General features: G+C 34.6%; 1 protein-coding gene across 7 annotated transcripts in view; it reads left to right on the forward strand.

Moving 5' to 3' along the window:
* The window catches only part of PPFIA2 (PTPRF interacting protein alpha 2), a 466996-nt gene that overhangs the window by 150919 nt on the left and 301305 nt on the right, over positions 1 to 14772 (forward strand). For 2 of the 7 annotated variants that reach the window (XM_021689862.1, XM_021689863.1), the window contains exon 1: positions 1188 to 1268. The exons of the other annotated variants lie outside the window; for them this stretch is intronic. In XM_021689862.1, the coding sequence (XP_021545537.1) occupies positions 1188 to 1268 (81 nt within the window). Of the gene's footprint in view, positions 1 to 1187; positions 1269 to 14772 lie in introns of those variants that run through there. 7 annotated transcript variants of the gene reach the window in all.

Here is a 14772-nt window from a genome sequence, read left to right on the forward strand (position 1 = left end):
GATACATTCACAAAGACACTGCTTTTGGCTCATTCTCATCTCTGTTCTGAAGTCTCCACCTTTGAACCATGTGTAAATGGAGCATTTATTTTTACCTCTAAAAAGTGTAAAGTCATCTGAATATGATCTTTTATACAGACTGAATACTTTGTGTTAAAAGACATAAAAAATGGACATGATTTGCAATGTAGTCTAGATCTTTGCAGTTAATGTTTTTGGATATTGAGTTAAAAATCTTAATGTAGCTAAAAGATTTTTTTATTTCTTCTTTCTATATATGAGAGATAAAGTTTTGATTTTTTTTTAAACAAATGTATTGGACTTCTTTAGCCATTAATTATGAAACTTACTGAATTTTTGAGTTAAAATGGGGGAGGGAGAGTAATGATTATGTCCATATTGTGATGTTCTTTGAGAGTTCAGAAAAGTAGAAATATTTAATGCATTTTATTTGATAATATTCCTAGTATTATATAGCTTTACTGAATTGTATGCCTTGAGCCTCAATGTTCTAACCAGCTATAATATGCTTTGATCTATAAATGTAAAAAGAACTCTTCACTGTAAAAGAAAAGGATTTGTACAGAAGTCTAAAATCTTGTTGAAAAGACTGCGAGTAACAAAGAGATTTGGAAACATACAGAAATAAGAGTGATAGAACAAGAATTTGTTACTAAAGACGGCTTTAAACAGCATATGAAACATGCTTCAGGTTAGTCAGAAGAGGTCCTCTGAATTACACTGTGCACGCTTCCCTGAAATGAAACTGTATGTTATTGGTTAACCAGGATATTTAGCATAATCACTCTGCTAGACTGTGGTAGAGGGAGGTGATTATCACTGAGAACAGATGGGCAGGTCCACAGCACTGCCAGATTCTTCACAAGCTCCATTTATTGTTGGTTCTTGCTTTTTCCCTTCTGTGTTTTAATTTTTTTTTTTAAAAAAAACATTGTATGTTTTAAAGAACTAGCTGCACAATAGGTTGGTGGCTGATAATCTTTCAGCTTAGATTTCAAACGCAGGAGAAAGATTCAAAATGCTATCGCTGTGTATCTATGAAGGATGGGGCAGATTTCATTTTACCCTCTAGCCTCCCTCAATGCATGCACGGATTTATCTGTACGCTAAGCTCTCTGCTCTGCATCTGTAGCTCCTTGTGGATTATACTGTCTCTGTGATCAGAAATGATTTTCTCGGATATGAACACCGTTTCTGGCTCCCCTAAAGTGCATCCTCCTAATGGGACCCGGTTTTACACTTTTCAAGTAAGTGTGTTTTAAATGGCTTCGCTACTTAGGAAGTTAATGTATAGTCAAACTTTTAATAAAGGCAAATATAAGCAAAGGAAAACTGCAAAATGTGAAAGTGGTAAAGAGGATGTAAGAAATGGATAATGTGCATATCAGTTTAATCTATTTTTTTAAAATATGGAAATAGGATGGCATTAGGATTCTCTGTGAATTCAAGCAAAATAATAATGAACACTTAGTTTTCACAGGGAATTTAAAATTTGCTACTGTATCATCCTTGAGGGTTTATGAGATGTGTGTCCTGATACTGTTATTTATGGCTATCATATGGTGAACATTACAGAGTTACTTCTCTTATATATCACAGAGAGAATAGAACTAAGGGACATATAAGGGAACTTTGAAAACTGTCTCCTCTGGGCTTAGAAAAACATTTTATATTTCATATACATAGCTTAACAGAATTTCTGTTATTTAATTTTGTTACACGTGCAATATACAAGTAATCACTAATATAAGAGGCTTAAATACCATGTTTAGTATGCTTTACAATTTGAGATAAAGTAGAAACTCATGAAGATGGAAGATTTTCTGTGTTAGCAAAAAGTCAAAATGATTTATAACATAAATATAAATGTGAGTTACAAAGCTGTTACCTACTAAATGTATTTCAGTTGCCTGTGAATAAATCAGTCATAAATCTAGAAAACGGTTAAACTAAATCAGATTCTTCCTCATTTTATCCTCAAACTGCATCTTTTAGTACTAAGGTTGACTTTGTAATTCAGTCATATCATCATTACATGAAAAGGGAAAATGAACCTCTTCTCTCCGTGCATTTTACTATATGTAAAAATAAACAGCCTAGCATTTAATTATTATAGCTATATAGTTATAACGTTCTGAAAAAAAATATATATAAAGACCTAGAGAATTAATACAGTAGAGGTAGTCAGAATTCTTTTAAAAGAGGGCTCTGAATAAATACACATCTGATTTATTAACGTCTTTTGCCCTTGCAAACTATAAGCAGCAAATATAATTACTCCATCTCTCTCCCTTTTTTTTATACTTCTATTTTTAATCCTGTTGCCTCTCCTGCTTTACACTGATGTCCACTGATAGTGCAAGTCTGTGCTGTTACAGAATATATTCACTTCCCAGTGGCGATCTGCTTATTGTAGCAGTGACTCAAAATGCAAGTGCCCTGGGGCTGTTCTACAGAATTATTACTTTTTTTTTTTTTCCTCCTCCGTACACTGAGATATAAACACTCTTCACAATATCCTGTAGTCTGGCTCTTTGGGCCAGCTTTTGACATTAGGTATTCTAGTTCAGTCTCTTAAAGTTTAAGGGTCAGTAAATTCCATATGCTCAGTCATGACACAGGCTTTTTACAATTCCTTCAGTAAAGATCTTGCTGACACCTTTCTTGGCAGGTGATTTTCTTTGAAAACACACTGGAATGATTTTTTTTTTAAAGATTTTATTTATTTATTTGAGACAGAGAGAATGAGATACAGAGAGCATGAGAGGGAGGAGGGTCAGAAGGAGAAGCAGACTCCCTGTCAAGCAGGGAGCCCAATGCGGGACTCGATCCCGGGACTCCAGGATCATGACCTGAGCCGAAGGCAGTCGCTTAACCAACTGAGCCACCCAGGTGCCCTGGAATGATTTTTAAACACTCACTTTTTTTGTTCTTGATGTTATAACGATTCGTGTAAGAACTCTAGGAATTTGGATAAAATAGAAATGTTGACAAATATGAACTCTATTCCACATTTTGAATTCATTAGGTGATATTTGATCCTGACATTTATGATAATAGGCAGCATGTGTTTAACTTTTTGTTGCTATTGTTTGTTTCTGTTTGTGGTAGAAGAGAAGGAAGAAAAAAAGATAGTTTTTAAAGCATGGAAGGTAAAGATTTATAAAAGTTGACTCTTGGCTTTTATTTTCAAAGGGCCGAATTGAACATGATTATTTTTTCTTCTTTATATGCATTAACGTATTTTAAGGCAATATATTTTCTTTGGTTGAAATACTGTTATAAGAAATGAGATGCTGTAGAAGTAACAGACCATTTCTCAAAAAAATGTGTCTTTGAAAATGATCAGTTAAATTTTCAAAAGTGGTTCTCATTATGGAATGACATAAATGCATTTCGGAAATGATTCTGCATCAAGGAGTTGAGATTTTAATGCTTACTTTCTTAAAATTATTTTAGCACGAAAGTTAACATATGCAAAAACATTTAAGATAGCTTAGCATGAATAATATTGAGTTTCAGTTCCATCTTCTCATTAAATGTTCCAACTATCCTGTCATTTTTGCTGAAATTGTACATTACCAAATTTTAAGAATAAGATTTAAAATGTATTTGACCTGGATAGTTCAAAGGTAACAAGGCAACAAATAAGCTGAAGGATATTTTAATTACAAGATTTTCTTTTTCATTGCAGTTTAATTTAGTCAAATATATTCATACTTGTACATACACATGCAAATATGGTTTTTGTATAGACTATCTAACACTTAAGTTAATTTCCTTATATGTGAGATTTCATTTCTATCTTCCTATGCATATATGTGTATCTGTTTTGTCTTTTTTTTTTATTCAGAGGTGCCTGGATCCTGGATGATGCCAAAACTCAATCTGCACTATATGTTTAGTGAATTATTTATCACCAAAAATCAAGTTCTAGAGTGTAGTTGCCTAGACAAAAACTGAGATTAAATGCTACTATAGGAGAAAAAATTGATTATCATGTTTGTATGCATCAGAATGGCCAATTTATGGCACTATAAATGGGAAATATTCTTTAAACCAAATTAAATGGATATACATATACTATACATATGAATGCAGTAAATTCTTCTTAATTTTATGTCTAGAAAAATGATGCCCCAACATGATTTCACTTGTATTTTTGCAACTAAAGCCATCTATATACTTTATTAAATCTCTAGATTGGCTAATCATGGCTTAATGGGTGAACCTCCCAGAGTATTGGTGTCCAACACACTACCCCTCATTTCCCAGAGATTAACTATCTTCATCTAGTGGTTTTCAAACTGTATCTGCACAGCCCTAAGGTTTCATGAGAGTTTGTCAGTAGTTGCTAGAGACAGTAGGGAAGAAGAATACACCCTGAGGTTCTTAATGTTTCTTGATTCTATATTAACCAGTTTTATTCATTGGAGCTCTATGCAAATTTTATGAACAATAATAACAAATGGCGTGGTATTATCAAAAACAGAACAAAATAAAGGTTGCAAACTACTTCCTCCAACCAAAGGAATTTACTTCTGATGGGAGCAACTTTATCTGTTGAGTCCGCAGAGGAGTTATTTCTGTTTAGAATACATTTCTTTGCCATTTAATCCTAGCATTAATAACATTAACTGCCAGGACAGTATGAGTGGCTGACTCTGTTGCTCCTGGGACCCACAGAAAACAAAATATGGCAACATAATAATCACTATTTTTATGTTTGAAATACTTCAGGTATCCCCTGTCCTTAAAGGATAAAGTTCATCCCTCCCGCTTGGCATAAAAAGCTCTTCATGGTCTGGAGCGCATGTAACATACTGCTTTACTTGCTTTGATTTCCCAGAATGTTGTCTGTATGCTTCTGCTGTCTTTGTCTCTTCACTCAACCTGTACATTGGTCAATTTTTTTTATTTTACTTGAACACTCCTCTCAAATGCCATCTCCCCCGTGATCCTTTACTCATTCACCACATTTCTGCAGGCTGTATTAAGTGCCTTCCCTTTGCTCCTTTGCCTGTCCGTACCATTGCTGAAGCACTTACCATACTTTGTTTTAATCCCCAAGAACACTTTATCAATCTGTGTCCCTAGCACATCATGGATACTGCCAACATCTCTGTTTAATAAGCTGGGGGAATATATTAGGTAAATGATTAAAATATGAAAATTTAAAACAATCAGCAACAAATTCTTTTTTTTTTTAAACTAGGCAGTTGGTGAGGCATAACTACGTATTATTAAAGAAAATATCTAAAGATATATAAAGGCCAATTTAATACTAAGCTTTTGTGTACTACTGTTGGATTCTTCAAAATTGATAATGGGTACATGAGTCATCAAGGAAAAACTTTAATTTTATTATTTTTAAAATATGTTTTTATGGCAGCTAGACAAAATCTCTTTGAGATTTTTTATTTATATCTCTTTTGCATTCCTTATTACTTAGAGTTTTTCATATTTTATCAAGAGAGATTTAAAATTTGAGTAGTATCTGTATTTCCCATTCAGCAGATAGGATTAGCACCTGAAATATATAGAACGCTAAAAGGCAAGCTGAAAATTTCAATTGCATGAAGAATTTCACTCAAAAGGATATTACTGGTGTGTCGTGTGCGACACCATATCTTTGTTATCAAATGAAGTTGAGGTAGTTCTGGCTTTTTAGCAAAGAACCAGATCTTTAAAATATTCTATCCTTTTGGTACTACCTAGGAGTCCACTGTTACTTTTCTATTATTTGGAGCACATTATAACTTCTTACTATTGATAATTTTGAAATGCATTGAAAGCATCTAGCAGAATTCTTGGCACATGTTATATGTTTAAAAAATAAAAAAGAAATGAAGGCAAATTAGCGCTATAGAGAAAAGAAAGACCCTGTGGCTCCAGTGTAATGCAGGCAGAAGTCCCCAGCTAAATGAGAGAATTAAGCATTTTCTCTGTCATCCAGTTGTATGTAGTCATGATTATGAGTGGTAAAGATACATAAGAGGTGGTCCAAGCAGGTGGACCAGTCCATTCAAAGGACTGGTGTGTGGGAAAGGCAGAGCTTAGTATAACTGGAACATAAACTGAAGATAAGAAATGGTTAAAAGTGACGTGTGCAAACTCCAGAATTAAAGATAAATTTGAATGTCATCCTCAAGGATCTTGGACTTGGTATCTAGAGATTTTCAGCGAGGATTGGCAGGCTTGTATTTGCTGTGTAGTTAGAATATTGGATTGTGCCTTGGCTTGGTGATAGGACTAAAGGAGAGAGAACAACTCAGTAGCTTTCAAAAAAATTCAGATTAATTGTTATGATTTCCCTGCATTACAGATAAAAACAAACAAAAAAAACTGGTAGTCAGACTAACAAACTGGTGCTCACAAAAGGTTTTCAAATGGTGGTTAATAATGCAGAGCGTAAATAATGAAGTTTCTGTCTGAATTCAAGATTATGGAACCCAAAACTCCATGCTCTTTCTCCTATCTTCTGCTGCTTATAGTGTTGATGATTAAATATATTAGCAAAAGTATTCCAAGCTACATATTTTCCAACCTCAATGATCTGTTGATTTATAAACATATAGGAATGTGCTCCACCACTTCAGAACATTGTACTACTGCCTCATTGGGTTTTTTAACTTAAGGCTTTCATTTGGTTACACCTCCTCATTTTATCTTTACTGACACAACATCCTCATTTTTTATAGTAACCAAATTGTCAATAAAGTTATATCTTGGAATTGCACTTAAAGACAAAGAGAAATTGAGGGGAAAGCTCTCCTAAATATATATATACTTGTGTTAGTTTAAGAATGCTCGTTACATCAGTGAGACAAACCAAGGGAATCAATGAATAGCCCTTGGAGCTTCATGTAGGAAATCATAACTCTTCCACCTGCAGAGGTTTCTGCTTAATGGAAATCTGGTGGACATTATGTTCTGTAAGCACAGGCACTGTGTCCTTCTTTTCACTGTTAAATCACTAGCACCAAGCAGAGTGCCTGGCATACAGCCATGATTAGCAAATAGATATTGAATTGATTTGCAAATTGAAAGGAAGAATGTCTTGCTCCTCATCATATAGGCATTACTGATACCCTGTATAGAATGACCTCCTCATAGGAACACATAAATGCTTGTAAGATTCCCAGGCTGAGGTCCACAAATATATTTCACTTATATCTAGCTAAAATAGCTACACTTTTCAGGTACCGTCTGGAAGGGAGGGCAATTGGAAGTAGGAAAATGATCAAAGATGTTCCTGAGATAAGCATTTCATGCACCAAGTACAGTGTCAGGTAGTTAGGGCTCCATAACCACCAGCAGCTGCAACATCAGAAGCAGTAGAGATGGGGTCTGTGGACCACACTGGAAGTGGCAAGGATGAGCCAAGAGAAGTTAAGCATGAGAGAAAAGCTATTAAGAGATAACATTCAAAAGACTTTATTAACTTACCAAATATAGGACACAAAAGAGGACAAGGCAAGATTACCTCCAAAGTTTCTAATGAGGGAGAGAGGGAAATGGAGGAGGAACAACTTTGAAAAACAGTATGTTTATTTCAGTATTGGACAGATTGAATAGACCAGTTGGAAACACACGTTTGGCTCTCAGGAGAGAGGTCTGAGAAGTAGACATAAATGTGGGAGACATCTGCTTATGGAGGAGGGAAAGCTATGGAAATGGATGAAATGACCTTGGCAAAGAATGAGGAGAATGGGGCAGATGGGGCAGGACACAAAATCCTTGTACACATTCACCTACCCAGAAGTATCGTCAATTTGAGTTACATGTGCTTTGTTTATTTCATAAACATGTTTTGGAAGCTTTTTCCTTATCACCCCTCCTTGAATATCACCCCTGAACCTAATCCAAGTTAGATGTTCCTGCCTCTTTTTGTGTTTGCTTTCTTTTGTAAATGCATTTTGGTAGCTAACATTCCCTTCCAATCCCCTCTGTGAATGTTATCCCTGAACCTTAATTTGAGTTAAATCCTCCTCTTCTTACACTTCCATAGAGTGATTAATGTATGTCTGTTGTACCGTTTATTATACTGCATGTAGTTTTTCACTTATCTCGAAGACTGGTGTGTGAACTCCTGGAGAGCCTAAGATGTATTTTACTTAACTACTTATATTTGTTTATTGACACGTAGCCTAATGTCTGTCAAACGGAGATTGTCTTTATATTTTGAATGAATGAATGAACTCATGTTTAAGTTGGAGACTGCCCAAAATTAATTCTCATCTATTAATTCATGAAATCATTTAACACACCTTGTTGAAAATCCCCATTATGCCAGACTTTATAATGGTGAACAAAACACCTAATTTCTGCACTTAAAAATCTTGGAGTTACCTCAAGGAAAGTTATCCAAAAGTCACAGTAGTACATTATTTGGTTCCCTAAAGTAGACAGACAAAAATGCTTTGATTTTTTTTTTTTTAAAGATTTTATTTATTTATTTGACAGAGAGAGACACAGCGAAAGAGGGAACATGAGCAGGGGGAGTGGGAGAGGGAGAAGCAGGCTTCCCGCAGAGCAGGGAGCCCGATGTGGGACTCGATCCCAGGACCCTGGGATCATGACCCGAGCCGAAGGCAGTCGCCCAACCAACTGAGCCACCCAGGCGCCCAAAAATGCTTTGATTTTAAAGGTACATATAGATAGTATTATTATGACTTGTAAATTTCTATTAAATAATTTTACCTCCAAATCTACTTTTAGTTATAGTTCATGGTTAACTTTTCCACTGTTACCATATTGGTAGCAATAAAATTGCATAATAGTTAAGATCATGTCCTTTGGAATTAAATACAGGATTCAAAACCAAGTTCCACCATTTATGGGAGTGTGACTATAAGCAAGTAGAATCATTTCTGTATTTTCCCTTCCCTTGACTATTGTAAAAGAATAAGAATAACTCATGAATGGTAGGTGGATTATTTATGAAATCATGTGTAAAGTATTTCCTTCTGATAAAGATGGCCCGCAATCAAGATTAGCTATTGTTGTTTTAATTATTAACAAACCTTTCCAAATAATAGTATAATTTATTTACAAATGATCTTTTTCCTTTTGGCTTATTTTAAATTTAGAAAAACCTAATGCTAAGAGAGCACCTTTACCACTTAAGAGAGCAAATTTACTACTTTAAATACTTAATGGAGCTTATCAAAATATTTCATTGACTTTCCAAGATCTTAAATTTATATAAATATTTTTGTGTTTATAGAATGTAAGCTTTTGGAGCATTGATACTATGTATCCTTTTGAAAATATACTTGGGTTCCTTTTATAAATATATTTTTTGTATTTTCAAAATGTGTTTTGTAAATTTACTTCGAAGTTTACCTTATATCTTCATTATGACTTATTATTATCTAAAGTTTTGCACACATGCAAATGCAGATTTAAAATCCTCAGTTTATGAAACTGGCTAATTTAGTGTAAAATATAAAATATCTAAAAATTAAAAGAGAGTATCTCACTTTGTATATTGGAGGCTCTGTACAACATTTAAAGATCTAAAGTAGTTATGTTACTGGGAGCCATGAAGATTCAATGCTATTGTTGGCAGCAGAACTGTCTGTGAACTGCTGAGCATCTCAAAAATAATTAGGCATTTTAACAAGACTAAAAAGTGTACAATGTTTTTAAAGAATTTCACAAAATGATATGTTCTATCACAAAGCAGAGTTGGCAAAGTTAAATGGAAAATTGAACAATGTCATTAAAAATAAATGAAGGTAACCTAGTTCCTGTAGCTTAAATATTCACAATTTCAATTATGCTGGTGAAAAAAATACAGAAGATTCATAGAAAACAGCATTATATTTAATTAGTTGTTCTCTACCAGATAAAATCTGTGTAAAAGTGACGGTTCTGAACTACAGTGTAATTTTACACTGTTACATAGTATAATTTCCTTTTATCCTGAATTTTTGTTTTTCTTATTTAGTACAGCATTAATCTGCTCTTTCTAGGATGATCCATCTTTGAAGTTACGATAGGCCTATAGGAAGCCACAGGTGTATTTTGATTCATTTTACAAAGAAGCTAAAAGAGGAAACCTTGTTTGAAATCCTAGAAGATGTTATATGTTATCATAAAATAGTATAAATTTATTATATTTGAAGAATTATACATTGTCATTGTTTAACTATGTTATTTGTTTTAATACCATTTTGTTTAGATGTTAAAATATTTAATGCATAAAGAACCAAATGTTTTAACAATAATATAATGCAGTTCAAATAGTTGCATACACATTTCTTTCACTCATTCTTTTCACTTAGTAACAACTTACTTTGGAAGTGGTCATTATTTTCAGGAGCAATTGTTTCAGGACGTAGCAGATCAAATAAATATTATCATAGGGAATCTCTCAAAATACAGTGACTTTGTACTAAGAGTCAGTTAATTCCAAATGTGTCATTAAGACTTCAACAAAGAACATTGCTTTAGAAGTTAGTAAGGAATTTAAAAATAACTCTATTACACAAACATAGGTGAAAAAAATCATTTTTTCAATTTATGTATGCCAGCCGTGTCTGTAACTGGCCAAAGGTCCATGATCTGTGGGGCCATCCTAGACAGACTACTCTGTCTTTCCCTAGAGTCTTAGACTTTGCCCAGATTTTTTTGTGTCTTATACCTTCTTGTAGTTCCAAAACGTGCTATGGACCCCAGGCCTCCATACCTTTAGTTATGCTGCTCCTGTGCCCATGCTGGATGGTGCACGTGTAGACACAGTCATTCAGTACCTTTTGGTGCTGGTGATCACGAAGAGAAAATACTTTTTTAGCTATGAGGTTTGTATGAACAACTTGGATCCTGAACTAGCATGGCATTCTGAAAAGAGCAATGACTGGTTTGTTTTACTAAATCTTAAACGTCCGATATTTATTTACTCTTCTTACTTTAAAAATTGCATTACAAGAAAGAAACTGCATATTTTCTTTGATGCTGAACATGTTTATTGATAGAGGACAGAGAAAGCTAAGAAATCAAGAAATGTGAGGTTAAAGGAAAAGCTCAAACAGCCTTGAAAGGAAGATGCTTCATTTTCTAAGGAAGAAAAAATGAGGATGGGTAAGGAGATAGAACAAAAAGCTTGAAAGAGAGGAAGAAAGTGGAGGCAGTTCATATCCAATGGCCTCATCCTAATGGTTTTACCTAAAGTGGATGGGCTAAGTAGGTAATATGCTTTAGGGCAATAGGAAAAGTTGGAAATAATCGCTGTGTTGGGGATAACAGCTGTCAAACAGCAATGAGAGTCAAGCTGGGATTGGAAGCGTAAGTTTGTAGCAGTATTAATAAGTGAATTTTTGTGTTAGTCTCCCCAAATGGAAATTACAATCAGAAGAAATATTGGCAGATATGGCAAATATCAAGGAAGTAGGGAATCCTAAGTGCTATGGGATTAATGTCGAACTGACTGAACACAGTTGAGTCTTCAGATAATGAACATAGGAAGTAATATTTTTAATTAAAATTATAGTTTACTTTTTTAAAAAGGAAATAAAAGAAATTCAAAGAAAAATTATGCTTTGATCAATGCTTCTATAATATCATACTACAGACACAAATTCCAAGAAAATATATTTTATTTAACATACATTTCCAGAATATATCACCAAGCCTGCTACATAGTAAGTTCTCCAAAAAAATATATGTGGAATGAATAGATCTTCTTTAATAGGTCTGAAGATTTTTTAACCTCATAAAATATTATGAATGAACAAAGTTAATATATTTTGCACTATTAGGTAATTCTCAAATTTATTTTAATGTTTTGCCTTTAATAAAAAGATTAAATCACAGTACAAAACATGTATTTAGGGGAATATGAGCAAATCAGACATTGTAGATAATGATAGAAGACAGTCATACTGTAAGCTAAACAAAGGTAGAAGAGTCTGCCACAGACTAGATTACATTTAGAAAATTATCCTTACTTTTCACATTACATTAGTTTAATTTCATTTAATATAGCCAATTAGGGTACCACATTTTCAAAAAATAGAGAAATCTGTAATATAGAATCCTGCCAAATAACTTATTCCATGAAAAATAGATCTTGAGAAGAAAAGATAGAGAAAATTGTGGACAATATGTAGCCTGGGGTAAAGAATAAGGAAGAGGGACCCCATCTCTTCCACTCAAAAGAAAGATTCTTTTGATTTGAATACATTCTTTTTTTTTTTTAAAGATTTTATTTATTTATTTGACAGAGACAGAGACAGCGAGAGCAGGAACACAAGCAGGGGAAGTGGGAGAGGGAGAAGCAGGCTTCCTGCTGAGCCGGGAGCCTGATGTGGGGCTCAATCCCAGGACCCTGGGATCATGACCTGAGCCGAAGGCAGCCGCTTAACCGACTGAGCCACCCAGGCGCCCGATTTGAATACATTCTAATTGTTCACAATATGTGGTGAGAAAACTGGAGAAATACGTGAGTCTGAGTGAAAACCATTGCATATAGAAAATGAGTCTACATCTATTGCAGTGATAAAATAGTGCATTGGGCAGTCAGCAAAGATCACTCTGGGAACTCTCTATATTGAGGATTATCAAGAGCAGGCCGAATACAAAATGCAAGTAGCAGAAGAAGCAGATTTGTGTTTTGTATCTGCAACTTGAAACATGTGAAAAGGCAAAAGTGAGTGAATTTTACTGTGATTCAATTTCCTCATTTTAAGCAATGAGGATAGTTAATACGTTTCTCTGAGTTGTTATGAGAAACCACATTTGAAAGCAGTCTATACATTTAAAAAACACAGTTAAGCCTCTTTTGCAAGCAACAGAAACAGATCCCAGGTTCATTTATCAAAAGAAAAGTGTGTTAGAATGATATGGGAAACGCTGAAGGAAAGAGAGAAGAATCAGGATTTTATTGACTCATGCAGCCTACTGTGTGCCAGGTTCTGTTCCAGGCACTGGATAAAGAGTGAGCAAGTCAAATAAGATTATATTTTAGTGGGATGAAAGACGTAGTAAAATAAATAGGACGCTGTAGTATGTTAGATAGTGATAAACGCTAAGGAGAAATATCAAGTACAGAAAGGGGATAGGGAGTATTGGAGGGTGCAGTTTAAATCACATGGGCAAGGATGTAGTCCTGGAGATGTGAGAGAAGACATGAAAGAATCAGAGAAGCTTTCTACATCCCTATACTAGAATGAACTAAAGGGTAGTCTCTTCGCAGTGTCATCACCAGATAGGTTAACTCAACCTACCTCCCTGTATTCGGGATTTAAATTCAAGGGAGAGGAGGTTTGGTTGGCCCAAACTGGACTTCAGTGAATCATACCTTGCCTTTTGCCTGGCTTGCCCAGTCTCTGTCCCAGAGCTCTCCCACTTACTGCAGTAAGGTATCCCATCGACAGACTGTGGTGCTCAACAGATTTTAGATTTCCTTTAAGACATAAGAAACTGTCCTTTCCATCTGGATATTCCTCACTATTCCCAGAACTTTCTGTATCATCCTTTCTCCAATTTCTACCTTTTTTGCCCCCAAATCTCACTCATTCTTTAGAGTTCAATGCAATATCTATCTTTTATGAATATGTCACATTCCCCAGGTAGGTTCACCCCTCTCCTTGTTAAGATATCATAAAATGTTGTGCCCACCTCTATCACAATAAATGGCACAAATCTAATTTAGGGATCCATATCCATTTCCCCATTATACTATGAGTTCCTTAAGGACATAATATATATTCGTTAGGTGAATGAATTTTGAGTCCTCAATAAATGTCTAAATATATAAAGGATACCTGTGATTATTCCAAAGATCATAAAATGCATTTTGTATCACATTTTATGTTGAGAAGATGGTGGTTAAAGTTGACACTGTGACTATAAAATATGAATTATCTGACAGAAGATAGTTGATTAGCCTCATTATCTTTCATGTGCATGTGAGCATGTGTGGGTGTGTATGTGTATGATTGTGGATGTTTTCTTTGTTTATTTGGTGGAGGAAAGTTATAATTAAGGAATAATTTATTTTTGTATGGATTTTAAAAGAATAAATTTTAAAATATTATTAGAGTCGGTTGAGGTGCTAACCATGGGGCTCAATATGAACAAATGTAAAACGGGTGTATGTACAGTGTTCTTTTTATTAATATTATTGTCAAAGCATCAAGTATTTGAAAGAAATACTTTGTCTCAAGAATATAATTACTTCCGGGCGCCTGGGTGGCTCAGATGGTTGAGCGTCTGCCTTTGGCTCAGGTCATGATCCCAGAGTCCTGGGATTGAGTCCCGCATCGGGCTTTCTGCTCCTTGGGAGCCTGCTTCTCCCTCTGCCTCTCTCTCTCTCTGTCTCTCATGAATAAATAAATAAAAATCTTTAAAAAAAAAAGAATATAATTACTTCCTATTGTCAATGCAAATTCTTTCTGGGAATTGAAATTGGGCTTTCAGATATTATGTTATTGACTACAGTTTATATTATCCCACCTCTCTTGTGGATCAGAGTAAAAGATCCTTTGAGTTGTTATAGGGATTCTCAAGTTTCAGAATACATAATTATCCAAAATGCAGGCTACCAAGTGCCACCCCCAGAGATGATTCAGAAAATCTGGTAAGGGCCAAAGAATTTTCATTTTAAATAGAATTCCAAGTGATGTCTGTGCAGAAATGTCACGAATTGGGAAGCAGTGGACAGGAAATGGAGAATTTTTAGCGCTATGAAAGGTACTTTCTATTTGAAGGACAACTGATGAATGGGTGAAATATCCACAAGGC

The sequence above is a fragment of the Neomonachus schauinslandi genome, chromosome 5 (assembly GCF_002201575.2).
Source record: "Neomonachus schauinslandi chromosome 5, ASM220157v2, whole genome shotgun sequence".
In the NCBI taxonomy this organism is placed as follows: Eukaryota; Metazoa; Chordata; class Mammalia; order Carnivora; family Phocidae; genus Neomonachus; species Neomonachus schauinslandi.